Source organism: Myxocyprinus asiaticus, chromosome 7 (assembly GCF_019703515.2).
Source record: "Myxocyprinus asiaticus isolate MX2 ecotype Aquarium Trade chromosome 7, UBuf_Myxa_2, whole genome shotgun sequence".
NCBI lineage: Eukaryota > Metazoa > Chordata > Actinopteri > Cypriniformes > Catostomidae > Myxocyprinus > Myxocyprinus asiaticus.
Genome location: NC_059350.1, coordinates 31,553,104 through 31,576,052, shown reverse-complemented (window position 1 = coordinate 31,576,052; position 22,949 = coordinate 31,553,104). Strand labels below are relative to the sequence as shown.

The window sequence follows — 22,949 nt, the reverse complement described above, 5'->3', positions numbered from 1 at the left end:
TGACAGCCGCATTTTAGTGTCTTACTAGATCAAAACAGCACAGAATTACTTATAGGGCTGGGTATTGATACAGATTTCCTGATTCGATTCTGATTCACAAGCTCTCAATTCCATTCGATTCATATGGTGAGAACTTTATTAGGAATACTATTGTCCTAATAAAGTGCCCAACGTGGTCTTTTGCTGTTGTAAGCCCATCCACCACAAGGTTCGACGTGTTGTGCATTCTGAGATGCTATTCTGCTCACTATTATTGTAGAGAGTGGTTTTCTGAGTTACCGTAGCCTTTCTGTCAGCTTGAACCAGTCTGGCCATTCTCTGTTGACCTCTCTCATCAACAAAGCCTTTCCGTCCGCAGAACTGCTGCTTACTGTATGTTTTTTTGCTTTTGGCACCATTCGGAGTAAACTCTAGAGCAGGGATCGGCAACCTTTTTGACATGGAGTGCCTTTTTTTTTTTCCTGGCCAATGACCCCCCAAATGACAAAATGAATTAACACAGTTAATGTCACAAATTTGCTTATTTGATTACTGAACACATTGTGTGGAATCTTAAAAATGTCTTAAATTATGTCATACGTGTCATACAAAATCATGCAGAGGGGCAATCATAGCATGAAAGCAACAGCGAGAGGGGAGCAGGCTATTTTATTTAAATGTAAGTTTTTTGCACCTGCATTCCAATTCACATCTTCATGTAATCCTCATGGTCACGCAGTGTGTTTTCATCAGCTGAATGAGAGACCAAACACTATTAAATTGTGAGGAGACTCACGCTGTGCGTGCAAGCCATTTATGAATCACAAGCCGATCAACTATTTAGCCCTTTTTGGTGAATCGTACCTTTAAAATCCTAAAACTTTATTTCCAGGTTTAATTTTTTATTTTGAATAGACTCAGATTTTTTAACCCCACGATGTGGGTTTATGTTTTCTCTTTCAATCTTTTAATGTAATTTTGAATGTGGCCATGGTTTAAGGAGGGTGTACCTGTATGCTGGGTTGGAAACCTCAAGGATTAATATTTGTGCTTTCCTTATTACATCACGTGTTGTTCTGAATGTAAAAATAAACAAATGAAACACGGAATGTAGGCTGTCATCTGTGCAGCCTGACCGAATTAAAGCGGGCGTGTTTACTCGCACGATTAACCGAAAGTGAAGCGCTGCCGGCTCGTGATGCGCGAACGGCTTGTATGCGCTGCAAGAGTCTGTTGGGTATACTGCGGTCTCGACACATTTACATTTTTTGTTTAGCCTCCCATTCAGCTCATGAAAACACGCTGCATGATTATGAGGAAGGATTACATCAAGATGTAGATTAGAATACAGGTGCGGAATTTATATAAATAAAATAGTATATTTCTCATGGTGTGCCAGTAAGGTCGCCGACCCCTGCTCTAGAGACTGTTGTGTGTGAAAAACTTAGGAGATCACCAGTTACTCAAACCAGCCCGTCTGGCACCAACAATCATGCCATGGTCAAAGTCACTGAGATAAGATAGATAATTGAATGAATAAGAAGGTGTACAGGTCTTTTTAATAAAGTGCTCAGTGAGTGAATTTCAGTTATATTGTCTCTTTTGCTTACATATGAAATTCTCTCCCAGTTGATGCTGTTAATTAAACAGGGGGCCTTCTAGCTAGGTACATTAAAAAAATATAAATTTGACTAATTATATTTTATTAGTTTTTCATCATTTTGGTCACATATTGGCTATTAAAAATGAACAAATCCATGTATTTATTAAATAAATAAGATATTATATTTCATATATTATTTTTTGCTACATGTTTATTGTTTAATTGCATAATTTGTACTATTTACAAGTATTTATATTGATTTGTTGAACACCTGCTAAAACCGGTACTGTCTATTTAACAAACGCCTCATTCCTGTAAAGAGAGCCTGTAGATGAGTGTATGTTAACGAGACAGGACTCAAGTGGCTTTATCTTATCTGTGCCATGCATGATTTGAATTAATTATTTCTTTTTTTATAGTCTGATCAACAACTGAATGTACAGAACAGAAAGGATATTAAAAGAGACATTATTCAATTACAAATGGATCACGTGAATCTTGTCTTTGGACACGCATTACACAGAACAACTTTTACTCTCAACACGCAGTGAAAGGATCTCGCTGCTTAATACTCCTCCATTATACTACACAATTACTGATGAGTTAAATGTAAACATTTACCAGCCAGTTGCCAAAAATATATATTTTACTCGCATAGCGCGAAATCTGGTTGCTAATGCAAGTGATTTCCTCTATCTGTAGTAAAGGTTTGCGCCAAGACTTTAGTTGCACGTAGAGTAAAAGATCGATCTTGGGATTTAAGAATCGATATCGAGATTGTTCAAATGAAGATCGTGGTGCATCAGAAAATCCATATTTTTACCTACCCCTAAATACTAACTGGTGGGAGTGAAAGCCTAATACAGGTGCATCTCAATAAATTAGAATGTCGTGGAAAAGTTCATTTATTTCAGTAATTCAACTCAAATTGTGAAACTCGTGTATTAAATAAATTCAGTGCACACAGACTGAAGTAGTTTAAGTCTTTGGTTCTTTTAATTGTGATGATTTTGGCTCACATTTAACAAAAACCCACCAATTCACTATCTCAAAAAATTAGAATACATCATAAGACCAATAAAAAAAAACATTTTTAATGAATTGTTGGCCTTCTGGAAAGTATGTTCATTTACTGTATATGTACTCAATACTTGGTAGGGGCTCCTTTTCCTTTAATTACTGCTTCAATTCAGCGTGGCATGGAGGTGATCAGTTTGTGGCACTGCTGAGGTGGTATGGAAGCCCAGGTTTCTTTGACAGTGGCCTTCAGCTCATCTGCATTTTTTGGTCTCTTGTTTCTCATTTTCCTCTTGACAATACCCCATAGATTCTCTATGGGGTTCAGGTCTGGTGAGTTTGCTGGCCAGTCAAGCACACCAACACCATGGTCATTTAACCAACTTTTGGTGCTTTTGGCAGTGTGGGCAGGTGCCAAATCCTGCTGGAAAATGAAATCAGCATCTTTAAAAAGCTGGTCAGCAGAAGGAAGCATGAAGTGCTCCAAAATTTCTTGGTAAACGGGTGCAGTGACTTTGGTTTTCAAAAAACACAATGGACCAACACCAGCAGATGACACTGCACCCCAAATCATCACAGACTGTGGAAACTTAACACTGGACTTCAAGCAACTTGGGCTATGAGCTTCTCCACCCTTCCTCCAGACTCTAGGACCTTGGTTTCCAAATGAAATACAAAACTTGCTCTCATCTGAAAAGAGGACTTTGGACCACTGGGCAACAGTCCAGTTCTTCTTCTCCTTAGCCCAGGTAAGACGCCTTTGATGTTGTCTGTGGTTCAGGAGTGGCATAACAAGAGGAATACGACAACTGTAGCCAAATTCCTTGACACGTCTGTGTGTGGTGGCTCTTGATGCCTTGACCCCAGCCTCAGTCCATTCCTTTTGAAGTTCACCCAAATTCTTGAATCGATTTTGCTTGACAATCCTCATAATGCTGCGGTTCTCTCAGTTGGTTGTGCATCTTTTACTTCCACACTTTTTCCTTCCACTCAACTTTGTTAACATGCTTGGATACAGCACTCTGTGAACAGCCAGCTTCTTTGGCAATGAATGTTTGTGGCTTACCCTCCTTGTGAAGGGTGTCAATGATTGTCTTCTGGACAACTGTCAGATCAGCAGTCTTCCCCATGATTGTGTAGCCTAGTGAACCAAACTGAGAGACCATTTTGAAGGCTCAGGAAACCTTTGCAGGTGTTTTGAGTTGATTAGCTGATTGGCATGTCACCATATTCTAATTTTTTGAGATAGTGAATTGGTGGCCAAAATCATCACAATTAAAAGAACCAAAGACTTAAACTACTTCAGTCTGTGTGCATTGAATTTATTTAATACACGAGTTTCACAATTTGAGTTGAATTACTGAAATAAATGAACTTTTCCATGACATTCTAATTTATTGAGATGCACCTGTATACTGTACATTATTATACATATGGTATACATGACATATAACACTAATATGCTTATATGGAAATGAAAAGCTATCATTGTGATGACTTAGCAACATGATATTAGGACAGTGACATGAACCTCTCTCCAAGAACATGCTGTAGCAGGGGCATAGTGCAGAGACTATAGAAGGTGACAGCTTAAATATTCTAAGGATACGAGAGCTTTGATTTTAAAGACAATCAAGGTCACGTGTCACCACTAATATGCATTTACCACAGGCTACAAGCTGCCCTTGTTTTAAGTTTAGATTGTGTCAGAACACTTGACACACTCTACAGAAAAACTGTCAAGCAAATTAACCAGCAAATGCTGCGATATATGGCAGTGACACCAATTAATACAGCACTGGTGCTACTCACAACAGTACAATCCTTACATCTGTGATTACTGCTGTTCTATAGTAGATACACACGTATCCATTAAAGCAAACCACAGTCAGCACAGCACCAGATCAAATTAAACAGAAAAGGTTGATGCAACTCTACACAGAGACGTTATGAGAGTGTATGTGTGCATATGAAAAAAGTGACATTGGATGAGGGGGTTGTGTTTGTGTGTGACACTGAAAGAGATGATTAATGGGAGAGTCAGACTGATATAAGAGTTGTAATTATCAGCATAAAACAGGTCACAGCGTCAGCATACACACACACACACACACACCAGTCAGCCAGACATGCTGGTCATGGCCACTCACCGTGTGCACTTTAATAGCAATTTAATAAGGAAGATAGATAGATAGATTGATAGAGAGAGAGATAGAGAGAGAGAGAGAGAGAGAGAGAGAGAGAGAGAGAGAGAGGATTAGAAATGGAGACAGAGAAAGATTGAACATACAAGTCGGTTGATGCGTATGAACTCCTCAGGACTCTTGGCCCAGGGTGGAAGCTCCACATCTGACACCACCGTCCCATCATCCATCACTCCCAGGTTGTAATTACTGGAGTTGACAAACATTTCTGGGAGGTAACAGAACTCAGGTATCAACTCCTATGAGAGAGAGAGAGAGAGAGAGAGAGAGCCTTTGTAACTATACAACTTCACATTGCAATTATTTCAATTGTTTTCATTGCAAATCACAGCATACATTGAGCTCATAAACAAATTAGACTAATTTCATATTATGAAATAAATCAATTCATTTTACTCATCAAACAATTTACTCATTGTTCTATAAAACCGATTTATACAGTTAGTTCCGGTCCTCTAATCCAGTATTTCTCAACTGGTGAGTCGTGATCCAAGAATGGGTCACAGGCCTGTTCAGATAGGGTTGAAGACAGCAGGGAAAAATGCTAAATGCAAATAACCATACATTTGTGCATAATTAGTTTAGCAAAATAAATAGGCTAATCAACTTTTAAAAGGGGTGACAGACATTTCCTCTATCTTTTCTTCTTTAAATCAACAACAAAAATAATGTCACTTGATGCATGCCCTTATACTTGAAAACCATGAACAAAACAATGCAAAACAAAAGATAATTCGAACCAGGCTATATTAAATACAAGTTAAGTTTTTTACTGTGTTGGGTCACAAAACCAGTTGAGAACCACTGCTCTAATCTGATTCGAAAAGCAGTATTCTAAGAGTGCTTGTGTGATATTGCTTAAATATCTACTTTAAAGGTGCACTCAGTAATTTTATATGCATGTAGACTAGTTCTTACACTGACTCCTAGTGGCATGGATGCAGTATCATTCAAATGCCCTAGTTTTCAGTTACCGATGCCATTATAGAAATTCACTATTCACAGTCAGCCATGATTAATTTAATCCATGAGTGTCCAATAACAGGGTGGTTCCTGATATTAAGCGTATTTAGCTGGTCATGTGATCCTAACATGGCAGCCCCCATGAGGGGACTCTCTTCATGTAGAATAAAACAGCTTTTATAAGGTTTCTGATATGACTAAGGTCTTCGGGCTCTATTTTCGTAAGTGTGCAAAGCACAGCGCTACGCGCAATGACCATGCGCTACATCTTATCCAATTTTCATTAAAGAATTCTAAGTGGAATTTTCATGCCAGCGCAAAGTGCAAGTGACCGTGGGTATGCACGCAAACTGTTGGTATATTGTATGTAAATGAAGTGGCAATTTGCTATTTTCCAGAGAAATAGGTAATTGTGCTAAGATGTTTCAAAAGCAAGTATTATCTTAGCGCAAAGTCTAAAATGAAGTTCCTGCATTTGAAGTTTGGAGATTCCACCAGCAGGTGGTAATAAAGTCCATGTACAAACTCTGAAAATATAGTGGAACATCACAGTTGTAGCCATTTTATGAAACAAAAATGTAAGAGATCTGTGTTAAACTTTCTAGAGGTCATGGCTTATTTTTCATTTATTATTATTATTATGTTTATGTTTATATTTACAATTGTATTTATGATCTAATTTGTATTAATATATTTCCACCTGTTGTCGTAGTGTTTTTTAAGTCACTGAAAAACAAGGCCAGTGGAAGGAGTTTTTTGGATTTAGGGCGGTGGTTATATTCACTCTTTTTGACCGCTTCTTTATTTTAAGTGTATTTGTGTTTAATTAAAAATGAAATTTGAATTTAAAAATATTTTTGGTTTTGGGCCTGGGTAGCTCCAAGACACTGACTACCACATCTGGAGTCACAAGTTCTAATCCAGGGTGTGCTGAGTGACTCCTAAGCAACCAATTGGCCCGCTTGCTAGGGTGGGTAGAGTCACGTTGGGTTAACCTCCTCGTGGTTACTATAATGTGGTTCTCACTCTCAGTGGGGCGCGTGGTGAGTTGTGCGTGGATGCCGTGGAGAACAGCGTGAAGCCTCCACATGCGCTAGGTCTCCGCGGTAACGCGCTCAACAAGCCACGTGATAAGATGCGTGGATTGACGGTATCAGACACGGAGGCAACTGAGATTCGTCCTCCATCACCCAGATTGAGGCGAGTCACTACACCACCACGAGGACTTAGAGCGCATTAGGAATTGGGCATGCCAAATTGGGAAGAAAAGGGGAGAAAAAAAATAGATATATATTTTGGTTTAAGTTTTAGTGTTTCAAATAATTAATTAAATTTTTAAAGCAAAATCAACTGGTAAATGAGAAGTGTGTACAAAAATCCACAGCCTACCTTGGAAGGCCAATTCAATCACTGTTAATACTAACCATGATTTGTGTGTCATTTTATCAATATGATTAATAATACTTACATTCTTTATAATTTAACAGAGCGTAAATTCAAATCCTGACGAGAACCACATTTTCCATGAGTACAAAAGAAGCATCTGGCATTCAACAGTTAATAGCAAGTCCATATTTTTATTCTTCTAATTCAGTGAAAACAGTCCATTTACACTACCAACTTCTTAAGAATGTGCTGTTTTGTTTATGCACTGGTACTTGACATGGAATAGACTATACAGTTTAATAACTGGAGAAGAACATCATAATTAAATTGCACTTGATCCAGCCCATTAGCGCTTTGCACGCACAATTTCGCCAAACCCACTTGCACAAAAATACCAATACTTCATGGCCATGCCAACTGACTTTGCTCTTATGACTTATGGCATAGCGCTGCGCTTAGCACTAGTGCTCTTAAAATAGGGCCATGATTTTAAAAATGTTTCACAATTATAGTCAACTCCTTAAGGAGAACAACTTTTTTAATGAGGAAAAAAAAAAATACTGAGTGCACCTTTAAGTAAAAAACTAAATAAACCTGCCGTGCCCTCACTACACGATGGTTGGATTCTGCTGTTACAGACAAATTCTTGAGGTCTGCGACAAACCCACAGATTGCAGACAAATCTGCACATAGACTTGTAGTGTGAGCGATGCAGCGACAACAGACAGGCCAAATAACTATAACATCAAACTGCACAAAACTATCAACTTAAGAAAAGTAATAAATAAGAAAATCGTATGCCGAACTGCAAGATAATATTGGGGTAACACATCTAGTTCACGACACCAAGAAGTTTAAACCCTTTTTACTGCAACTATTTATTTAAGCAGTGTCAGACAGAATCAGCAAACAATTTTAATCTCTCCACAGCACCTCACAAACATGGGAACATCACTCACAGCAGAGGATTAAACATCCGACAATGATCATCTTAAAATGTTGATGCGGTGTTGTGCTGTAAAAACTGTGCATAAAAAGACTAAACCTAAAGCATTAATGAGACTAAACTTCTTTCAGAGTGTTTTACTGTGCTGACTGTTAAGTACAGCAAGCTTTCATCAAGCAAAATTGCTCTCCGAAAAGTTGCGTCTCTTAATTCATTTGAGAATTGGGTCTCCCAATAAAAACCACCACAACTAATAACATTTTTTTAGTAGTCGACCCCACTAATAGACTAGTCGGTTGTTGAACAACTAGTCGATTAGTCAACCACCAAGGCACATCCCTAATGCCTACACAGTTCATAACAACTCATTAAATGTAAAATCAGGATTGGAGGAATCAATTTTCAATCTTTAGCCTTTTATCTATGCCACCCTGCCATTCTTTGTGTGAGAGATGTGGTTGGAGCTACTCTCAACGATTACTCTTTATAGAAAGAGCCACTGCATGTCATCCTGATAAAATACAGTAGATTGCAAAAACAGCAATGCAGAGACACACTACAGTCAGTAAAAAGCAGTAACCGTCTTTTTTCCTTTATGACTAGGTTAAAATTGAGTGTGATGTGAGTGTACAGAAAGAGAGAGAGAGAAGAGGTTGTGGAAATAGAGAGAGATGCTACAGACTGGATCCAGACTGGCTATACTCTGCTTGTGACTGGGCTGTGGTTTGGCCACTTGAAAATTAAGATAAAAGGATCAGAGAGACAGGAGCAGACATATGACAACATCAGTCAAGAACACCCAAATACTCCTGCACACATGTCAAGAGAGTGACTCATAACAAAATGAAATCTAATAATAAAAAGCACATACTAGCAAACACATAGCTGGCTAACATGTCATACCCTCTTATCAACAGAGTCAATGTCTTCAAGCTTAAATTCATGCAGGGCTCATCAGGATTTTTTCTGTTGGCCTGACTTGGCCAGTAATTCAGGTCCTGCTAAAATTTTCACTGGCCTCACCACAGAAATATTATATATATATTTTTTATTAAAATTCTATTTTCATGTGTCAGGGAAAATCTATTTACATTTTTCATTAAATTAAAGTTTATACTCTCTCTCTAAAAAAATAAAATAATAATAATAATAAAAACAAAATATATATACAGAATATATACTGTATACACACACACACACACACACACACACACACACATATATATATATATATATATATATATATATATATATATATATATATATACTATATACCTGAATATATAAACAACATACAACAAATAATGTATTATGCTATGTATAGATTAGCAGTAGTAGCTGGAAACTACAGTATATATCTATGTAACTCCATAATAACTATAAATTCATAACCACACTGACAAATGGTTGCACACAGTATGAAACATCACTAATTTGTTCGTTTTCAACCCATTCTAACTGATGCTCCCGAAACCATAAATTCCAATAAAACCTCATACACATTAGCCAGCTAAAACTTAACCTTGTTGACATATGTACATCCATTAAAATTGCAACAACATAAATCAATACATAACAGAAAACGAAATGTTAATTAAGCATGCAGGACATAAAACACATGTATGACAAGAAACACTAGATGTAGTGAGAACAGTGGATCCAAGTAGGTAAATGACTGTTTGGTCAACTGGCCCAAAAGACTTTCACACTGGCCCCAGGCCTTGCTTATTGTTGTGCTCTGGTTGTGTAGGGATACAAACCAATGCACTGCAGACATCCAAGGATGTTCATTTCATATTCACACACATTCTTCAACGTTATTCCTGCTCCCATGTTACAAATGCATACACACACAAACATGCACACTCGGAGGTTGGTTAAGATAAACATGCTCTTGCTCTGCAAAAACATTTGTCCCATAAGATAACTGGCTGACTGACAGTCTATTAAACACTGTGTATCATGGACAATTCAAGTTCTTTCCTACATTTGTACATCTCTACTATTCTCTTCGAAGTGTCCAGGCCTAAGCCGAGAGCAAAAAATTCTCATGACTTAAGGTAAGGTTTCTACGAAGAAGGATCTAAATTTAAACATCCGATGAAAAAACATAATGTCTATGTACTGTATTTGTGTGTATAACATCTATACAGCTCCTAGGAGCATTGAGAGAGGCCAATTAGTTAGGCAAACAGATGATAGAAGTTCAAAACCAGCCTCCTGCCTTTTTGGTCATCTCTTTAAAACAAAAGTCTTTCAAACAAAAAAGGTCAGGATTATACAATGGCACCAGGCCCCCTGAGGTTCATGAGTGGAGCCTGGCATAAATTTGGCGTCTTTGCTGGCGGCACAAAGACCAAGAGCCACTTAACCAGTGGTGGGGGTGGGAGGAGGGGGGATGGAGAGCAGGACCAAGGGTACGGGAGGAGCTATTATGTGCAATGGCCCTTGAGCAAAACTGGTCAGAGGGCAAAACCTGTGATCCAAAATCCTGTCTTGCTCCGGGTCAGTAGAGAGGGGTGCCCCTTGGTGCCCTCTTAGGTCCTCTCTGATTCCCCTGAGGGGAAACTTTCAGAGTCCGCAGTGCTTTCAGCCCAGTGCAGGGGGTCAGGGGATGGGGGTTAAAGGTCAGGCCAGAGTTTACCTGGCTAGAGACAGACAGGATCAGGGTGGCTTTAGGCCATTATGGCTCTCTTTAGCCTGGACACAAAAACTGCTAAAGGCTTTTCACCCCTAGAATGAGGGGGTGTTTCTAAATGTGGTGGAACAGCTGTGTGTTTTTTTTTAATACTATTTCAGAAAAAGGGATGGCAAATTGCTACATTTTGATGGCACTGCTTCTCATTTGCACCTATCAGAACTTTTTTGTAAGGTAGAGCAAAGTAAAGCATGTTTGAAATATTCCACAGCTTTAAAGTCAAATAAACTGATGGTGATTTCGAGGATTGTCAGTTTTAAGTCAAGTTTTCCATTCGGTTTTAATCTGTGCCAATCCTGTTATGCTGATCCACAGTGACAACCTTTGACAGAAACCAAACTGGGTTCTCAGTGAGCATTTGATATCAAGTGTGACCATGTAATGTGAGCCACATGTTTTATTATCAAATGAGTGCAATCAACCCCACAAGAACACCAGCATGCAAAGAGCATGGTAACAAAATGGTCTGTTTTAATGAATATTTCAAGAAGTTTGGACATTTGTTAAAGTCAATGCTGAACACTTTGAGGGTCTCAGAGGGGGCTACAGTGTGCAGTTGGGATTGCTGTCTGACTTTGGTTTGGGGCTGAATGACAAAAGGTTCAGCTGAGGGTTAGAGTGTTATGAAGGGTTTCGCAAGAGAGAGTGTAAGGGAGGAAACGGGGTAAAGTTTGAAATCAAGATAAGTTTAAGGCTTTGATCAAGGACCCTTGATGCTTTCAAGGTAGCATGACAAGGATTGGTTGTGACCGTACATGTGCTAGGGCCAGTTTTTATAGAGAGGTGATGGGGGCAGCCAGGCAGAGAGCTGTGGTGTCTCCATGAGGACTGCTTTCAAACCAAGTCCCAGTGAGCTCCGGTTACCAAGAGGAAGTCAACTAACATGAGAAATGTCTAATCAAGTAATAGTCTCCAAATTCGTGAAAGACGAAATATCAGTGGAGGACGGAAACCAAATCCAGGACAAGGGCTGATTGATGCCCGATTGACAGGAAATACACACAAGTAAAGCTTTGTGTAGTTGTGTGTAATATAGGTGTGTAACAGTAAAAAACTAATCTAAGTTAAAAATGTGGACAAACTGGGTAGGCCCTCATGGCTTCTTTGTGCACGGATTATTCTAGGTACCTTTCAGAAGCATTTAGTTGCATATGGTAATTTGACTCACAAAGAATTCTTTACAAGCGTGTTTGCGTGTTGATATGCACATATGTGTGTACCTTCACGTCAGATGTGTCACTCTGGCAGTTTCTCCAAGCTCTGGACACAGAAGAGAATGTGCGATCTGCGTGGTCAAATTTTCCACCTTGGAAATTCAAGAAGAATGTTGTAAAAGGCTCCTGAGAAAAAGAGAGAGCAAAAACAACTGAATTTCCACATACACTCACAATAAAAAAGTATTAAAAATTAATGTAAGGACCAAAAACAACTGCAGGGCAAATTCCAATGAACAAAGCTCACAAGCCCCCATCCATGTATAACTTCAGAGTCTACTTTGATCAATCTCTAGTCTTCAATTTAAACATTTTTCAATATGCGTCACCCAGTCCGGTATTTGCTCTTTAGTATTGATGTCAGCTGTTAATAACAAAGCCCTTCACAATATGATCCTAATTTGTGTGCACTAAATGACATCCTCTTCTCCAAAAGAAGGATCTGAATACTAAAGATACCTGTTATTAACCTCAGTTAGACATTAAAGCTTCTACAAGTGCATTATTTGTTCTTTTCTATTCATGCTTAATCGTGTTTGTGCAAAATCATTAGATGGTTCTTTTGAAACAATACCTCCCTGATGAGAAGAATGCAATTAGAGTGAATAGCACCCTGGAAAGATACACCATGAAAGAAAAATACCCTAATTACACAGAGGCTTTTGGATGCTTGACTGAATTTAATGCCCTTCCTTTTCTGTCAAATGCCTCAATATCACAAGGTTGTTGATTTGTGCTGTGGCACATGAATTAGGGTGTTTGGTAAAGTGGATTTGGGATAAGCTGGATAATAATGGGATGAGATCAATACAATGGGCCCTCCGGGAACAGCAATGAAAGTGAGATACTGTAACAATTACAGGATTGGCCAGGAGTGGGTTAGTAACCTTTTCTCTCTCTTTCTGTGCGAGTGTAAGCATATTTGTATTAGTATATAGCATGTGAATATACTAAACATTACAACATCATTTAAATTTTACAGGACACCCATTGGAAATAAAACAACAAACTAATAAAATTTAGGATAGAGGATTATGGATTTCAGAGGATCATGGGACTTCATAATTGTGAATCTAATCTAAAACAACATATTGTTATAAAGCATGAAATATTTTTTCTGATCTCTTCCAGAGTGCCACATCTTTGTTCTCTGCAGATATTGGAACACAAAAGATGAGGGGAAGATGAGCGATGTGTTTATTAGTATGCAGATAAGGCCTATATTTCAATATAACAATAAATCAACCTGACTGAGCAGACACACATGCCCAATTATAAACAACAATTAGTTGCAATGTGTTTCACAACAGATCACATGATGAATGTGTAGCATTTTGCAGCAGCATAAGGAACATAGAGCTGCTGTCAGTTTTAAAACCTTTTCTTCCAAGGTAGTGAAATTAAACCTCTAAAACAGCGACCAATGCTATAAAAAGTTTCCGAAATCTTAATCCTGTAGCATTTTGTTTTGTGATACAAGGTGTTAGTTTAGAAAGACTGCAAGACAACCTGTACTGCATGCCTGTGTGTGTGACACAATGACTTGGGGAAGAAAAAAAAAAAAAGAAGATGTATGTGTGCAAGAAACTTACAATCCTGAGAAGCCACATCTGAGTAAAGCTGGAAGTGGAATAGTGTGTGCCGTAGTGGAATTTGGGCACCTGCTCATCCTCCCATGACTCAAAGTGTTCTGAGAAGAATGCAGCCCTCTTTGGGTTGAGTGCACCAATAGGCTGTAATGACAAAGGTAAACATTATTAGAATAAACATAAAATGGTAGCACTTTATTTTACAGTGCTGTTCTACACTTACATCCTATATCATTACAACAACTACAGTAATTACTAGGAACTAACCCTAAACCTAACCCCATGTAGACCCCATGTGTACATGTAGTTATCTACTATTACTCCGTACTTTCTTGGGTAAGTACACTGTAAGTATACTGAAAGTACACATACATATGTTAAACCAATGGCCACATGTGTTATATCCAGGAAAAAGTAATGAAAAAAGAAAAAATTAGTGCAGCTGTAAACCTTACATTAATATTTTATTATAGTATATTATAGATTGATCACATTCAGTCTGCATTCTGAAACTTCAAAAAGGAAAATCACACAGTTTATGTGCCTGAAAAAATGCTCCTTGAGATATACTACATTTATTCATAAACGATCATTTTAAAATACATTAATAACAGAGGTATGTGTCTAAGAATTTCATGTCCTGCATTTGGTTCTATCAAAAGCATTGATTAGCTGCTTTAATTCTTCATTGATCTAAAGAAACCTAAAGTATGGAAGCAGGCCATTGTTTAAATGCTAATTTATACACATTGTTATTATCCTGCTGGGTCTTTATTACTCTGAAAATTACTGCAACTCTGTCTCTCACACCTTTGATCAATAGTAATGGAATGTTGGAGTTCTTTGAAATGAGAGTAGCCAGAATATATATCGACCATCTCCCTCACCCTCTGATATCATAGCTGCGTAATGAGGGTGCTCAGCCGCTTTTCTATTGATCCCAATAGCGTTGGGACAATATGCAGCATGAAACCTGCGATCGTGTCTGTGTAAAAGGCAACTGACTCTTTTAAAGGAAAGGTTGGATACATTCTATCACCCTCTGTGCATAAGTGTGTTCTTGTGTGCCGACATTAATGTAAGATTCAACACTGTGCAACAAGGCCAAGGGCCATGTGTCTTGTTTAAAAATAGAGGTTAATTATATTCCACTAATTTTAATACAACCGTGATTAAATTGGGCCTTGGATTTAATTGGGTCTCTAAGTAAAGGAGCACTGTTTAATCAAGGGCAGAGTGTAAATCACTAAAGCTTGTATAAGCTTCACTGAATCACTGAAATGTATCACTGAAATGTAATAGACTCATGCAGCATGCACTCGAAAGCAATCCGTGTATGTGTGTGTGTGTTAAACTGGAATGCAGCCCTGGGCTGACAATGACACACGGTCTGCTCTCTTGTGGCAACTATGGTAAGAACACACACTGAATTAAACATAGTGTGATTTAACTGATTGATTGCAGTAATAACAGGCCCTCATTAAAGACAGAAAAACATAGACATAGTCATAGCTCAGTGTGTCTGTGTGTGTGAATGAGAGGGAGAGAGTGTGTGTTTCTATGTGAATTTGCCTACATGTATTTAAGAGAGTGAGAGCCAGCATGTGTATTTGTGTATATGTACGTGCCCCTTGTGCTGTTTATGGCAGTAAATTACCATTGGAGGCACTCCGGTACAATAGGGTCTCATGACGGTGTCGTTCATCAGGGTTATCCACGGACCCCAGCAGAGTGTGATAGAGTGGAATGGACACTGCCAGCCCTAATACGCTCTGGCAGCACTGCTGAAGATTTCTCTTGTGACGGCTCATATAAATGAGCTGCACCAATGTTTTTAATTAGACTGCAAATCTGAACAGACTGCCAGTAGCTATCAGTATGCTGACTTCACCAGGCTGCTCAAAATTCAGGGATTCAGAATAGCCATATGATTCCGTTACTATATTAAGAACTATTAAAAAATGTATGTGAAACTTTCTCAATAAATAAATAAGTAGGTAAATAAATAAATGGGTAATTTATGCATAACGTGTCTATTAGCTTTTTTATGCATTCAATATCAAGATATTAGACTAAAATGTATATGATTGTACAAGGCAAAGTGTGCATTTCCGGGGCACAATTTAAAAAAAAATGTAATCACTTTTTGCTCACAATAGCTCATATTAAAAGGTTATGTGGTGTGACAAATATTCCACATTGTCTTTCATTGAATATGAGGTAATACAAACTGCATTCTTAATTATAAAAAAAATAATTTACATTAGTTTTAGATGACAGCATAGCATGTCAAACCACATGTTAATTTTTGCATACATTTACACACCATATACATCAATACATGCAAATAAAACCCTTCTCATTAATTTAAAAATATGTTTTCTAATTCTGAGGACAAAAGCCAGTTTTAATATTTGTGTATAACAGCATCATAATAGAGAAGTATGCATCAGAGAAGGCCAGAACATGTAATGCTCTATTAGAGAGGGTAAAAATGCTGTGATGCAGGCTGGAATCACAAATAAATACACCATTAACTACTTCACTGTAAGACTGTAAAAACAGGTCAATACAACCAGTATTATTTTTGCAACTGTACAACTATGACCCCCTGCCTATCTAGGCCACCTACTATTTTAGCCACTACTGCAATTAATGTACAGTAGGTGGAATGTTTAAGAAATAGAACAGAATAAAATAATATTTTAGAAACAGTTTGCTTGTGTCCAAAGTGACACATGTACAACGTTTTGTTGAGACATGGATGAGAATGTTTGAATTTTGTTGGGTGAGGTGTCTTCTCTCTGACTACAGAGATAACTCTGGCTCCACTGGATGTCACGAAGGGGTTAGAGTTTATGATAAGAAAGTCAACGGGGTCATAACGATGGGACAAAAGGAACATAAATTCATGCAGCACATTCCTCTACCCGGGGGGAAGACAGTGTGTATGACACCGCGTCCAAGGCAATTTCACCCCGCCATGTAAAAGGTCCCACATGACCTGCTTCTATCAAAGCAGTGCTGGGATATGGCATACAGATGACAAGAGATAGAGGGAGTTCAGGACAAAAAGAGGAAAGACACACACACACAGCTTTTACAACATTCAAATGACCTTCACAGGCTAGACAGTGTTGTCATGGTCCACTGGTCTTACACTGATATTGCCTGTGTCAACAGCATGAATAAAGCAGTTGTAATAAAGATTGTTGAGATTTGCTGTTGTTCGCCCCTGAAAAGGGAGGGGTGGGAGAAGATAAAGCTGCTCTCTCCCTCTGTCTTTCTCTCTCTCGCTTGGCCTCCATTTCTCCCTAAGGCCTGAAAGCTTGACTGAACATAGAGGCAAGGCTGTCAAAACTCAAGTGAGGGTTTTGAGGGAGGGAGGGAGGGAGACATGGAGAGAAACAAGACGAGGATTATGTAGGAGGGTGTATAGGACTCTGTTGTATTTTAACTTAGTGAGTAAAAGACATTCCAAATAAACAGCACAGGAGATATGCTGCAAGCTGTGTTCTGGCTATATCTGAGTGTGTTTATTTGTCAGGCCGAAAGATGACTGTTCAGTTCAAAGCTACTGGGGTTACATTCATAACTTACTTGGTAGTACGACTGGGCAAAATAGTGAAAAGAAAAATCTTGATATCGTTCAGCCTTTTGACAGTACTCAATACACATATCAATATATATGAAGTTGATCTGAAATAGCGTAAAAGGGAGATTTCGGTTTCAATCAAAGGAACCATAATTTCAACCAATCATTGTAGTCTAGTAGATTCAAAATGCTTAATGCAATAAGTAAAACAGTAAAAATCTAGTTAAAAAATAATATTTTATCATGTTCATTTATATGGCAAATATGACAATGCATAGTAATAAACAGCAACAATTACCTACTGTACATATATACAGTATATTCAAAAGCCCCTATATACCTATATAAAGTATATATACAGTACTGTGCAAAAGTCTTCAGACAGTCCGTCAGCTTTATAAAAGACATCCTTTGTGTGGGCATGTGGATATTTTGTGGTCATCTATAGTGTCCATTCTCAATCTGGCCGGGAACTTCAAATCAAAATCAAATCAAATCAACTTCAGTGTAAAAGCGATCTTCCGTCAATGCAAAAGTTTCTTGAAGCAAGTGTCATGTCACAAAACAAACTCCAGCCGCTAGGCAGAGCCAACGCAGAAGAAAACAAAAATGGCACCCAGAGCTATGTACAGCGAGTCAGTCCACTCACATAAGTAACATGCAATGGTTTACTCACCCATAGTTTCTATAAAGGACAGTGCTTTTTTGGGGGCATAAAAATACTTTGCAGCCGTCTTTGGTATCTATCCTCAGTTTGGCTGGAAACATCAGTGCAAAAGCGATCTTCCGTTGATGTAAGAGTTTCTTACATTCCTTGAACCGATCGCGTTTCTCTTGTCGAACTCGCAAAGCCGGGAACAAGAAAATATCGTGATTCTTCCAAGAAAGCTTTCCTTTGCTCCTCGCCTGGTGCAACATTAGATCTTTATAGGATGATCTCAGAAATTTGGCCAGAATTGATCGGGGTCTGTCTCCCTCAGCAGATCTGCGAGCAGGGACTCTGTGAACTCGCTTGATTTCCAGTTTATGGCCTGTTATATCGAGGAATTTCACCATATCTCTGCCCTCTTCATGCTCAGGAATTCCAAAAATTCATATATTGTTCCTTCGATTCCTATTTTCGAGATCTTCCAATTTTTCCAAAATATTTTCCAAGTCTGTTTTAGACGCGGGCAGATTAGCAGATAATTCCCTTTCCGACAACTCCAGATAATCGATTCGTTTCTCAACATCTGCTACTCTTGTGACCAACTCAGAGAATTTTGTTTCCATCGCCGTAATCGATCGACGTATTACAACGAGAACCTCCAAGTCAGCAACAACCTTCATCAGCATCACCAAGATGTTGGACAGTTGACACTGAATTTCTTCTCCTGTCGCAGATAAGATGTTTCACAAAAAAACTGTCTTAAGACTGGGATATTCTGAATGTTTTATTTTTATTTTAAATTGCCAACAAGACAATATAGTAATTATAGCATAACTGTTTGATAACGCCCAGCCCTACTCTGCTTGCTGGTTTTAAAAAGGTTAAATACTGTTTACTGTTTCTTAAAGGCAATGCAGCAAATACAGATTAAATCATGCATATAAATCTCCACTGGAAAGCAATATATGAGCATTGATCTCAGGCTGAAAACAGTGAGCATCACTCCTGAAACCATATGGTTCCTCCCTGCACATGTATTCATCTTCCATTATTTCTCAATTCTTTGTTTTCCTAACTATTAGAACTGATTTATGCCATTTTGGGTCAGAGTGGACACTAGTTCAATCATCAGAGCTCTAAAAGTAGAATTGATGGTCATTTTTGAGGCAGTGACTAACATGCTTTCACAAGCACTTTTAAAGTGGAGTATGCAGGGTCAGGTCATTTTAAAACACAAATTTTGTCATGCAATTCAATTAACCAAACAGTGCAATGTGAGTAAAACGCATTCTATTGGAGGAGTGCCCCGCAACTTACTGACATGAAATATTTATCATTTCCAGACCACGGAAAAACTCTTTAAGACATTGGTTTTGAGAGGGGACCCTAAATAACATAAGTAAAGAGGATTCAAATAAAATAGAAATAACCATCACCATCTTCTTCAATCTCGCTGGAGGACAGATCGGAGTGAAAATCTGAGCTTGAATGCTCTTCCATCTGACTAGTCCTGGTTAATCATTGTCACTTCAGCAAAGCAGCAATTAGTAGTTCAGGGGTAAAAATGCTACACAACAACTGATTCCAATTAAAGACCCACTTATCAGGACCACAGACTGATCAACCAGGAAAGACCTCAACCTGCTGGCCTCAAGTGATCGAGTTTGAGAAACAATTCTGATTTAAAAGAACATTGGCCATGTCTAAATAGAATTATTATGGATTATGGGCAACAAATATTAAAAAACAAACTGTAGATCTGCATTATAACCATATGTAGTCATATTACCTATGTAGTCAAATGATTTATAGTCATTTATAGTGCATTTAACTAGGTATTGTAATGTTTGCTGGCTGCTGGCAATGACGATGACGTAGGAGTGAAGAGAACCCAAGTGCAGTTTATTTACAAAGTGCAGTAATCCAAAAACCCTAAATATAAACGTGAACTAAATATAAACATGAACTAGACTTGACTTAAACACAACATGACATAACTTGACTTAAACATGACTACAAAGTTACATTCAATACTTGACAACCAGACAATGCAAACATGAGGGCTTAAATACAAGACATGGGAGAACATAAACCAATGAACAAACAGAACTCTAACAAGATAATTAAACAATAAACCAATGAAAACATGACACATGAACATGGAGGGAGAACATGAAATCACATGACAAGGGAAACAGGAACTAAACATTTCAAAATAAAACATGAATCAACAAAATTCACATGACATATCCCCCCCACTAAGGGGCGGCTCCCGACGCTCCAACACATAAACAAAACACGTAAAACATGACATAAATTCAAAGTTCTGTAGGGAGCTGTTGGGGGCGGTGTCTTGAGGTGTGGGGCATGGCGTGGCGAGAAAGGGCGAGGGGCATGGGACCAGGGTAGAGTCCATGGGGGGTGGAGCCATGAGAGGCTTGAAGGGCGGGGCCATGGAAGATGGAGCCGTGAGAGGCTCGAGGAGCGGAGCCATGGAACTTGGTGCCCGGAGAGTAGCCGAAGACTCGAAGGGCCAGGGTGAAGCCGATGGCAGGGAGGACCAAGGCGGTGCTGGATGCTCGGAGGAGCAAGGCAGAGTTGGGGGATCGAAAGACTGAGGTGGAGCCGGTGGGACTGAGGACCAAGGTGGAGCCATAGGGAAGGAGGTCCCCAGTGAAGCTGACAGATCGGAGGGATGAGGTGCAGCCAGAGGATCGGAGAGCCAAGGCAGAGCCAGGTGACCGACAGACCAAGAAGGAGCCGGAGGGACGAGGGACCCCGGCAAAGCCGACAGGCTGAATGACCACAGTGGAGCCGAGGGAACGCAGAGCTGAGGCAATGTCGAGGGACCGACAGGCCAAGGCGAAATCCAGGGCTCGGAGGGTCCAGGCGGGGTCGGAGGGCCGAAAGTTCCTCTTGCCTGCTCAGGAGAACTAAGGGTGGGTATAAGGGTGGGAACCATCTCCAGGTCCAACTGCTCAGGTGTGGCTGTGACGTGGCATGGAGCAGACTGAGGCGTTGCTGTGACATGGCATGGAGCAGGCTGAGGTGTTGCTGTGACGTGGCATGGAGCAGGCTGAGGCGTTGCTGTGACATGGAATGGAGCAAAAGATGGTGATAGCTCAGCGACCATGAAGAGAAACTCTGGCTTGGCGGCCATGACGTGGCACTCTGGCTCGGCGGCGGCCATGTCATGGAACTCTGGCTCGGCGAAGGCCATGACGTGGAACTCTGGCTCGGCGAAGGCCATGACGTGGAACTCTGGCTCGGCGGCGGCCATGACGTGGAACTCTGGCTCGGCGGCGGCCATGACGTGGAACTCTGGCTCGGCGGCGGCCATGACGTGGAACTCTGGCTCGGCGGCGGCCATGACGTGGACCTCTGGCTCAGCATCCGCCTCCCCCACAGTGAACGTGGAACCAATGATCTGTAGGGCGAGGTCAATATATTGAGCCAGGCTGAGGGAACTGCGACCACCAGGCATCAAGGAGGAGATCGGCTCACTTATCCCCACCCTAAAAATGTCCTTGAGGGCGACCACATAAAAATCCACCTGGCTGGCCAGAGCGCAAAAGTCCTCTACGTACTCCTCCAGGGGACGATTCCCCTGAAATAGCCATATGAGTCGAACTGCTGGGTTCATAGTTCGGTCAAGTATTCTGTAACGTTTGCTGGCTGCTGGCAATGACGATGACGAAGGAGTGAAGAGAACCCAAGTGCAGTTTATTTACAAAGTGCAGTAATCCAAAAACCCTAACTATAAACGTGAACTAAACATAAATATGAGCTAGACTTGAATTAAACATAACATGACATAACTTGAATTAAACATGACTATAAAGTTACATTCAATACTTGACAACCAGACAATGCAAACATGAGGGCTTAAATACAAGACATAGGAGAACATAAACCAATGAACAAACAGAACTCTAACAAGATAAATAAACAATAAACCAATGAAAACATGACACATGAACATGGAGGGAAAACATGTAGTCACATGACAAGGGAAACAGGAACTAAACATTTCAAAATAAAACATGAATCAACAAAATTCACATGAGGTATGTGCAGGTCTTCAAAACTACAATAAAGACTCAAACAGAGAGATATGCAGAATTAGATAGAATTCTTAGGGGAAATATGTTGTATAGTGGATAAACAAAAGAAATATATATATATACACAATAATATCTACACTCTCAGTTGTAGGCACAGGGCAACAGGCTGAGTGATATTCAATACAAAAGCATGACTGCAAATGTGATTCAAAAGTGTGCTTTTATACAGTAAAACAGTTCTATAAACAAGAAGTTAATATTGTGCAACTTAGGAGGTCACTTGATGCCATGCGAGGTTCGGACGTGTGAACGGTGAGCTCTGCTCACTTTGCTAGTTTTAATACTTTTTATGTCATAAACCGGTGAGATTCGACACACCTTGATCCTTAACTGTTCTAGGAAGACAATATGTCAAAGAATTCAAAATACTCGGGCTCTGGAGACATTAAAAGACACTTACGTGCTCAAGCTGACGCCCCTGAGCAGCAGGCCGCAAGCCAGGGAGCCGATTTGGTCGGAGAAGCTAGGGAAATTCTGTGAGAATTGTTGAACATGTAGAATCTTGCTGTACTATGTCGACTGATCACTGCCATGGAGATGAAATTTACTGAGGTGGTTATAAGAATGGGGGATGTCGAGAAACAGATCGATTACCTGGAGTCATCAGAGAGGGAATTTGCTGCTAATCCACTAGCGACCAAGGTGGATTTGTAGCATGTCTGGGAGAAGTTGGAGGACTTGGAAAACCATAACCGGCAGAATAACGTCTGAATTGTTGGAATTCCTGAGGACAAAGAAGGTGGGGATATAGTGAAATTCCTGGATGGGCTCTTCCCGAGTCTGCTCAACATAACAGGCCATAAGCTGGAAATTGAGCGAGCTCACAGGGTTCCGGCTTGGTGATCTGCTGAGGGAGACAGGCCCCGATCATTTCTGGCAAAATTTCTAAGATCATCCAATAAAGATCTCGTGTTACATGAGGCGAGGAGTAAAGGAAGGCTTTCTTGGAAGAACCACAGCATTTTCTTGTTCCCAGACTTTG

At 39.6% G+C, this 22,949-nt stretch overlaps 2 protein-coding genes across 2 annotated transcripts in view; both read right to left on the bottom strand.

The window, feature by feature from the left end:
- LOC127443554 (lipopolysaccharide-responsive and beige-like anchor protein) overlaps window positions 1–22,949 on the bottom strand; it is a 309,792-nt gene that overhangs the window by 95,458 nt on the left and 191,385 nt on the right. Inside the window, 3 exon segments of the mRNA XM_051702239.1 lie at window positions 4,890–5,042; window positions 12,017–12,136; window positions 13,603–13,743. Coding sequence (XP_051558199.1) covers window positions 4,890–5,042; window positions 12,017–12,136; window positions 13,603–13,743 — 414 coding nt within the window.
- Window positions 19,741–21,372, bottom strand: LOC127443715 (uncharacterized). The gene is made up of 2 exons (XM_051702536.1): window positions 21,223–21,372; window positions 19,741–21,192 (listed from the first exon to the last, which is right to left on the bottom strand). Exons 1-2 carry the CDS (start codon window positions 21,325–21,327, stop codon window positions 20,071–20,073), a joined length of 1,227 nt encoding a protein of 408 aa, XP_051558496.1. The 5' UTR covers window positions 21,328–21,372; the 3' UTR covers window positions 19,741–20,070.